We start from the raw sequence: 9,802 nt of genomic DNA, 5'->3' as shown, positions 1-9,802 counted from the left end.
CTTTGCTAGACCTTGTACCTCACTTAAAGGGCCACTCTAGGCACTCAGACCACTTCAGCTTAATGAAGTGGTCTGGGTGCCAGGTCCAGCTAGGGTTAACCCTTTTTTATATAAAGATAGCAGTTTCAGAGAAACTGCTATGTTTACATAAGGGTTAAGCCAGCCTCTAAATCCTCTAGTGGCTGTCTCACTGACAGTCGCTAGAGGCGCTTGCGTGATTCTCACTGTGAAAATCACAGTGAGAGCACGCAAGCGTCCATAGGAAAGCATTGTAAATGCTTTCCTATACGACCGGCTAACTGCGCGCGCAGCTCTTGCCACGCATGCACATTCAGCCGAAAGGGAGGATCGGAGGAGGAGGAGAGCTCCCCGCCTGGCGCTGGAATAAAGGTAAGTTTTAACCCTTTCCTCTCCACAGAGCCGGGCGGGAGGGGGTCCCTGAGGGTGGGGGCACCCTCAGGGCACTATAGTGCCAGGAAAACAAGTATGTTATCCTGGCACTATAGTGGTCCTTTAACATTTTGTCTCCCACTCTGTCAGCCTCTCGTTTGGCTCCCTATTAGTTCCAGAATTATATTTGAAGTCCTAAACCGTGCCTCCAAGCTCTCAAGAACATTTCACCCTCTATACGTTTCTTCTATTATCCCAAAATACTCTCCAACTTACCCTCTTGGTTCTGACCAGGACTTACACCTTTCCTCACACATCTCCAAAACTTCTCCCTTGCGGCCAATCATTTGGAGTCTCATACCTTGTCTCCCCACATTTCAATATTCTCTGAAGATCCCCCCCCCCCCCCCGTTACCACCGCACCATGTTTAGAGAAGCCTACCACACTCTAATGTATTGATGTCCTATATTAATAAATGTCTCATCCAATCTTCAGCCTAATCATCTCTTTCTACTACAATTACGTATTGCCATGTCATTTGGAACCAGTGTGCAGCTGTGCGTATGTTATGATAAATGTTTAAGTGATATATGTCAAACATCAACTTGTCTGTAACCCTGCTATCTTGTACAGAGCTACAGAAACTATACAAATAAATAATAATCGACAATAACTAGATTGTAAGATTTAAACAGGAGCCTTATTAACGTTCTGATTCTGTTAAGATTTGTCATAATAAGTCTCTTATTTGTATTAAAATCCGCTTAAACAAATTGTAAAACTCTGTGGAATATGTTGGCACTATAGGTATGCTGGTAATTATAATAATAATCCGGACATTGATATTCAGTGATTTTTGCCAGTTGCTCCAGCAATAATGAATTAGATAAAGGGAAACAGGGACAAGGGGTAAGCAATGAATGGAGTAAAGACAGATATTGTGATCGGAGTTTCCATATATAATGGTCCAGTCCCTGTTCTAATACAGAGGAACAATGCATTTACTAAAGCATGAATACAAATTTACATCTCGATGATAGACAGACAGACAAAAAAAGACAGACATAGCGACATAAAAAAAAAAAATAACAATAAATAAATATCATCACAAAAAAAGCATAAAGGAATGGACATTAAAATATTGTTACCAAGGATATGTGCAGAGATTACCCTGTCTCCAATCCCAAGGTGCCTTATAACTGCTGATATTAATAAGAATTGCAAAGACATCGGAAGCAGCAAGTTTTACTTCCTCCTATCAAACTTGCGTATGTAGCATGCATATGACACATTCAAGACAGCCCTTTCTTTCCTCAATTGGAGAGGGCCATAGCAGAACTTCTGTGTACGTGTGGGTAGAGGCTCTGGACATTTGTCTATAGGCCAATTCATAAAGCTGGCAGTGTTAAAACTGAAAGCAGTGGCTGTGGGTTAAATTCTATATACATGCTGGGCAGCAGTTCATGGGATGATTAAAAAAGTCCATAGACTAAAAGAAGAGACTACTGGTTGGTGAAGCCTCTTCCTTGTCAGGGTAGGTTCTGCGTGCTGCCGATACTACAACTAGGGACTTTAAAGGTAGGTATTGGTTTTCATTTTGCATACATTATCTATTTAGTGCACAAAAATTAGATGTCAGTCCCTGCCTTTTATGTCACTGTAGTCACAATTTCATGTTCCATTACATAGTGCAATTAATGCCATATTAAATAATAATAACAAAGTATTTAACCAGGAAAGGTACATTCAGATTACTCTGGTTTCCAAGTACGTCCTGGGGATGTTACCTTAGCCCAACATCCAGGGGTTGTTACTATCACCCAATTGAATGGTACTCATACACCTAATGCATGCACTAAACCTCTGTTTATTATCTAAAGTTATATATTGCATATATATAATGCCCGAAACACACTTATATATTAATTAATAATACAGTAAAATGTATCAACCTCCCTAATACTGAAAAATGCATTTTCTGATAAAATACAGTCTAGGTGTAATCAGTCCGATTAAACATCAGATGGACATGGATAGACACTCTGCTTTGTAATGAACTGCACATACATCTGAATCTCCAATGGCCAGAGTGATAGGATGCTGATCAGAGCTTTTAACTCACAGACTATGTTGATATAATCAATTGCTTTCTAATATAAGAATGTATACGGTGTTTTGGTTATATGAAATTCATCTTAAAACTCACACACAAACCACTGAGCTTATTCATTAATCATTAAGCAATTGCTAATTCGACTTAGAATTTCTTAAACTTTCTTTAATTAAAAATCTAATTAAAAATAAAAACCATTATTAAACAGAAGCACTTAAATTGCGGAGTTGAAAACAGGCTGATAAAACCATTATGCTAAAGGTGTGGTCACAAATACTCACTTCTGCTGCACGACAGTGTCTTGATGGAAAACTGGGTCAAGAAAATATTTAATATAATAAAAAAGGCCTGCAGTAGAAATCAATAGGATTTTTCCTTGGATAAATCTGAAGCAATCATGCTGCACTAGTGCTGTCCCCATTTTTGTGTTTGTAAGACAAACATAGTTAGATAAAGATTAATTAGAAAATATCTATACCTAGAACCGTAGAGTTAAATGCTCTAAAACTCCAAAATATCATAAAATAATCATAAAAAAGAAAAACAGCACTTACAATAAAATATATATATATATATATATATATCGATACAACCTATCGACTAACCATACAACCATAAACATCCTAATATATACAGAGTGCACTCAAAGGACTTGTATAGATTTTTTAAATAAGTGCTTTAATTCAGCAAATATGTACCAAGTATATAGATCAAGTCGACGTTTCAGTCCAAACGGACTTTTATCAAGACCTATATATAATATTATGTTTATGGTTGATATATATATAGATATATATATATATATATATATATATATATATATATATATATTAGGATGTTGATGGTTGCATGGTTAATAGATAGGTTGTATAGATATATATTTAATATTTGATTGTAGGCGCTGTTTATATATATATATATATATATATATATATATATATATATATATATATATATAAATAAGGATGTTTATAGTTATATGGCTAATAGATAGATATTAGGATGTTTATAATTGTATGGCTAATAGATAGATATTGGGAGGTTTATGGTTAAATGGTTAATATATATTAGGATGTTTATGGTTATATGGTTCATAGAAAGATAAGGAGGTGTGTAGGAGGAAGTGAGGTGTAATAAATGTTTATGTATATATTTCAATGTAATATTTTTGTTGTAACATGGGGTTGGGGGCGAGGGACATGTTAATGTAGATTTTATAGTACACTTGAATTAGTGAAATATGCCAGTGATAGAGAGAGATGCTGGTTATTAACAGACATTGTTAGCGCCAGTCAAGCAAAATGAATAGGTGTATGCATATCCACTTGGTATATACAGATACTGAAAGGGAACTGCATGTACACCCCAAGCAAAATTATGCACAGGTGTTTCCTCTTGTGATAGGAAGTGAGAAAAAAAAAAATAAAAATAAATTGGAAAAGGTGTCATGTGCCATGGCTGTTTATAGACTTTGCATGAATATAAATAGTACCTAAATTACAAAGGGTACACAAATCTATCTTGATAGTTGCTTCCTCAAATTATTACATGGACTCTATAAACAAGAATTTGAAGTTGTCAGGATATGCATTTCTTAATACACATGTTGTTTTCCCAACTGCAAGGAACCCAATGTTCCATCCACTGTAATTTCAGATACTGTTGTACATCATTGTCATTATATTCCTGGGATTAAGAACATAAAAACAGCAAAAAAAAAAGTAGTTTAGAGTTTTATTGGGTCTCTTTCAGTTTTAAATGGCCAAGTACAATACCAGACAGACTTGTGGTTGCATTGCTGTTTCCTTGTCGATGTAAAGTCACTAGCATCTAGTACCATGCTGTACATATACACCTGCATGCACACATCACATCGCTTTATAGAAATGGACAACCCTTTTATTGTGAAAGTTAAACACATTTAGTTAATTGCGATCTACAAAACCTGAGAAGCTTAAATGTCAAGTAACACTGTCTCCATAGGCAAATCAATTAAGTGGCACTGTTAATCACAAGTAAAACTGATTTACTGAACTATATTAAATTACAGATAATGGTACAAAAATAAACATTTTTCACATGAGCATTAAACACATACTATACTCCAAACATACACAGTACGTTTAACATATAAATCACATATTTATCCCTTCATATTCTTTTGACTTAATGCAAGATGCATCGTGCCATATGTCAAAAATAATTATTGTAACGTTCAGTACTGAGCTGTAAAAGTCTTAACGCTCAGAGTATGTGCTGTTTTACATACATATTGGGTCTATCAGCAGTTAGTGAAAACAGGTCAAAGAAAAGATATGAAAGGTCATGTTAAATCCCTTGTATTCTGCTGAGAAAAAAAAAATCTCTCCTTAGCTGAGAGGCCTTTGCATAAAAACACCTATTGAATTAATAAAGCATATTTTTGTCATTAAATTTATCAATTCTCATTTTTTTTCAAGGTTAAAGCCCTTAGAATTTAGTATGCAAACGTAATATAAATCCTCTTTTTTTTCCCTACTAGAATGGCTTCATGAAAAAGGTTCACAAATAATTGTACGTGTAATAATTTTGTGCAAATCTTCATGGTTTGCTTATATTGTACTAAAGACTTCTAATATTTAGTACCAAGAGATTCATATACACATCAAACCCGACATTGGTACGTAGATAAGTAGGCATGTAAGTAACCTTTTGTTCACAATAGACATCATCAGTAAAAACATATTTCAACAATATTTGTCCAGCTCAACATAATTAAATTTGGCTAAAATATTTCACCACATTTGTCTATTTTTTACTGACACAGCTAAATGACAGAATGACAGTAATGTTAAATGGATGTATCCAGCCCAACGCTGTAAATGAGGTGCATGTCAAATGCACCCCTACACTCTGTTTCTAAAATGAATACCTCTTCAGTACAATAATTTAAACGTCGATTGCTAAGAGAAAAGCAGATTCACAAGAAACAAAATCACCTAGTTTAGTAATACTTTAAAATATCTTTAAAACAGCACGTTACAACTTTTTGAGATACATTCCTTCACCATTATTATTAGCAGTAGTAGAACCTTATTCACAGTAAATTCTGGAATAATGTGTAAAAATAAAAATACCATTGTATAGCTTGTGAGGATAAAGAAATGGTACAGGGAACAAACACATTTCTGATTCAGCAGATGCTTCTGAAAGTGCAAATGTCTCCACAACGCCATAGAACTTTCAGCTTTCTCAAGAACAAGTAGTTCTTGTCTGCTCGTTTTAGCATTTCAATTGCCTTTTACCCGTAAGATCATTACAAGGAACATCCAGATTCATTCAAGATGCATTCCGTTGTGCTAAGAGCTGGGTATGTTGGGCAATCCAGGCATCTTCTTTGTCTTCACAAGCTTGTGTCTCCATTCTGCTTATACTCTGATAAGATGTTGAGAGTCATCTCCTCACTCTTAGATTGCACATTCGCTTCACTTCTTCTAGAGGCTTTCCTCGTTGCCCTGGACAGCTTACGCCGAAAGGTATCTCCTGCCAAGAAATAGAGGATGGGGTCTACACAGCTATTAAGACTAGCAAGACCCCTAGTCACTTGGTAGGTGGCATAAACCCGGTCATTAAAGAAGCACATTTCAGGAGACTGAAAGTCCAGCCTGGCTCGCAGATTCAGATTCTTCATCACATGGAAGGGAAGATAGGACACAGCAAAAACAGTCAGCACGATAATAACCAAATAAATAGATTTCTTCCTCAGAGGTGCATTATTCATATCTTTATAGATCAAGGCTCGGACGATTAATCCATAACATCCCAGAATTAAAATAAAGGGAATACAGAACCCAAATACAGTGGTGCACATGCTATATATGAAGTAGCTTCTTAAGTAATCATCAGAAGATGTATCAAAGCATGTGATGGTTTTATTTTTTCTGATGCCAGTACCAGAGAAGAATAAGATAGGGGATATACCAGCAATAACAATGAACCAGACAAGTGCACTGATGTAGATGGAATTTTTCTTCTTCAACCTCCCAAGTGATTTGAGAGGATGTACTACCCCTGTGTATCGGTGCACACTGATGCAAGTCAAGAACAAGATGCTTCCATAAAGATTAACATGGAAAATAAATCTTTGCAGTTTACACATGGCATCCCCAAAGATCCAGTCTGTTTTATTAAAATAGTAAAATATCAGTGCTGGGAGGGAAAGTACATATAAAAAATCCGCAAGTGCCAAGTTGAACATGTAGACTGAAATACTGCTCCATGGTTTCATATGAAAAATGAACATCCATATTGCTACGCTATTACCAATAAATCCTGTAATGCAAACTACTATATACACAGCAGGGAGGTAATAGAACTGAAAGCCTGTCTTTGTCAGTGAGCATTTTGAGACATTCCCAGAAGATGATCCACTTGTCAGCAAAGTGCTTTGAGTAACATTCAAAAGAGCTGAGAGAAAGACTTCAGTCATGATCTTTTTTCAAGTCAAAACAGGCAGAGAGAGGAAAACAACGGGGTCGGTGACTGCAATCATCTAAAAAGGGGGAAGAAAACAAAAATAAAAAAAAATACAAAAAATAAAATAAAACACAAAAACAACAAAACGAGAAGCATCTGGCAGTTATTATACTAGTAGTCAACCACGGGTTAATGCTCAGGGAGTCTGACAATAAGGTTTATTCTGATGTGACAATCTAAATGGACACCAAGCAATAAAAAGCAATAAAAAAAAAAATAAACAAAAAAAAAAATCACAAACTTGCACCATATTCTTTTAGGTGGAGTATATGCAGTGTATATGAATTGGAAATTAATAAGACAAGCAATCCTCCCACACTAATGCATTTCATTTTGCAGGACTGCATAGGATCTGGTTTCATTCCATCACAACAAACCGTCCTTTAAAGATTCTATATCAGAATGGAATGTGTCAATCATGTCATGGTACCAGGGCTCTATAGAGCTGCAATAAGCAGGACATCCCATGCTGGCATAGGGTCTCTAAGAATCAGATTGTGGTGATAGCATGAAATACCATAGGTCATTAAGGGGTTAAACATCCTCCTATAAATTGAAAAAGGGGGTTTGGTCTGGTCACCATTGAAAGTAGACAAAGGGGGAGCAAAGGGCATAATTTCATAAAACTTCCACCCACTGAACTAGCCCGGGTGTGGACTGTACATGTTTCCATTTACAAGCCTTGCCTACCTCACAGCGTGCTCCTTGCGATCCTGGCAATAGGAAACCTTCACAGTGCTCATTTCAGCCAGCAAGACACCGTGGGACAGGGTATTGCAAAAGTTGCATTGCCCTTGAGAAGCTCCCCGGCAGCACTGTGCAAGATTCTGCCTTCCCACATTGATTCTTTCACACACAGAGAAACTCTGTAGCCGCACTCCTCAATAGAATGAGAAAGAGACAGTGAGGAATGGGAGGGAATCAGGGAGAGACAGAGGGGGGTGGGAGGGAGTAGAGTGTAACCTCCTTGTACACTTGTCACAGGCAAGCAGGCGTGGCTTCCCAGCTCATCCCACTAAAACAACATAGATTCTGATAAGGAGAATTTCCCACAGGCTTGTATTATACTCCGCACTTCTTTCTCTGTGATCCATTTTGACAACCGTAGTGAAAAGAAAGAAAGGGTTTGTAGCCAGTAGGGATTAAGACATCAGTTGTATTTGAGTTTTTGATCAGATTTATGCAGATTAGAAGAGTGTTAGTATAAGTACGGCAGCAAGTTACTGTCAGTGTTTTAAGATCTGCAGGGGGTGTGGATCAAAGTGTGAAATGTCAGGAATTTCCAAATGAATTCAGACTGAATGTTCCAATTTGTAATCTACAAGAGTCACACGGTGGCTATAGTTGACTTAGGGATTTTTTTTTTATTTTTTTTTTCAAACTTTCTGCTATTTTCTCTTTAAATTTGAAACGCTCTTTGATTTGCGGGTATTTAACACTTTAGTGAACTACCGAAAGGGGTTTATTCACTAAACACAGAATTGTCGTGAACTGAAAACCAAGTGTAACAATTCTGGCTAAAATAGCCGAAATTGAAACATTCGCCAGTTCAGCTATAGTAACAGTTTGGATATTTTAGTCTAAATTTTGCAATTTGGATTTCAAATTCCCTCTTAGTGAATAAAGGCTAATTATTAAAACTTCTGCAGAAAATTGCTGCCTGCATTCAAGGCTTGAGATTACTTGCAGGGAAACCAGGTGAAAACATGTAGGTCCCCAGCAGCAGGGAACAGTGGCTACAAAGCACATTTTCGTTTAACTGACAATACAAAGTGGGGAATAAGGCAAGCGAAATAATAGCTGTTTGAATGTCTGCTTTCAGGAAATGCAAGCCTTCCTGTGCAAACAGAGCATTGTTAGTGGGTGTCTTTCAATGGGCTTCTGGGGTATTCACGTAAGCATTTTATTTATTTACAGAGGACACTAAACAAATGGGACATTGTAACAGATTGTTAAGGGTTGCAGCAGACCTACTTTAAACATCTTTCGAACATAAACAGATAGACTGTAATGGTTTAAATTAGCTAGCGAATAAAGCCATTCTTCACTCCAGTTCCAACACTAGCATAATATTACATAGTGATGGACAGGGCTTGAAAAGCGCATCCCTGTACTATATAAACTTTCAATGCAGCAAAAGAGGAAATCAGAATATTAAAAGAGGAACCCAGTAAAAATATTAATAATACTTAATTCCAGTCAGCAGTTTTCATGCAGTGCCCATCAGCATGGAAAACTGGTATGTGGCATGAAAAAATATGGTTTACATGATGCTTTAAGAAATAAAACCCCTTTTCAACAATAAATTAGATTTCATGGAAATGTATCAAATACACAGAATACATAAAGGAATGAATGTCAGGGATCTTAGAGGAACACTCCACGTACTGTAAGCACTATAGAGCACTGTAGTGGCTATGGTTCCAGGAGTGCTCTGGTGCCTTTCGCCCATTGTAAGCAGTCAAATTTAAAATGGTTTGACTTTATACCCGGGGTCCACTGTGTGCACTGTAATGGTTTTAGTGCTTGGAGTGTTCCTTTAAAGGATGCTCTAAGCACAATAACCACTTCAGATCGTTGTAAGAGTTATGGCAATATAACTCTATTGGTGACTTCCTCTTTTCTTCTAATGCCAAACAGTTTTGGAGTAATTTGATCAACCCAGGGGTCTTTTTGGCAACCTCCTCTTCAGCTACATTTGTACTGTGGAAGTCATACTGAGAGCCCTAGGAATCACACTTGGCTATATGGTAGTGTGAGTGATGCGGGGAAGATATGGGTGC

General features: G+C 36.8%; 1 protein-coding gene across 1 annotated transcript; it reads right to left on the bottom strand.

Annotated features, from left to right (window-relative positions):
• Positions 1-4,224: 4,224 nt before the first annotated feature.
• Positions 4,225-7,930, bottom strand: P2RY1 (purinergic receptor P2Y1). The gene is made up of 2 exons (XM_063442562.1): positions 7,710-7,930; positions 4,225-7,035 (listed from the first exon to the last, which is right to left on the bottom strand). Exon 2 carries the CDS (start codon positions 6,970-6,972, stop codon positions 5,887-5,889), a length of 1,086 nt encoding a protein of 361 aa, XP_063298632.1. The 5' UTR covers positions 6,973-7,035; positions 7,710-7,930; the 3' UTR covers positions 4,225-5,886.
• Positions 7,931-9,802: the final 1,872 nt, after the last annotated feature.

Source organism: Pelobates fuscus, chromosome 2 (assembly GCF_036172605.1).
Source record: "Pelobates fuscus isolate aPelFus1 chromosome 2, aPelFus1.pri, whole genome shotgun sequence".
In the NCBI taxonomy this organism is placed as follows: domain Eukaryota; kingdom Metazoa; phylum Chordata; class Amphibia; order Anura; family Pelobatidae; genus Pelobates; species Pelobates fuscus.
Note: the sequence above shows the minus strand (reverse complement) of the source record. Positions and strands in the feature narration are given on the sequence as shown.

Coding starts and splice junctions, on each gene's coding strand:
- P2RY1 (XM_063442562.1), bottom strand. CDS start 6,972: ATGACTGAAGTCTTTCTCTCAGCTCTTTTGAATGTTACTCAAAGCACT.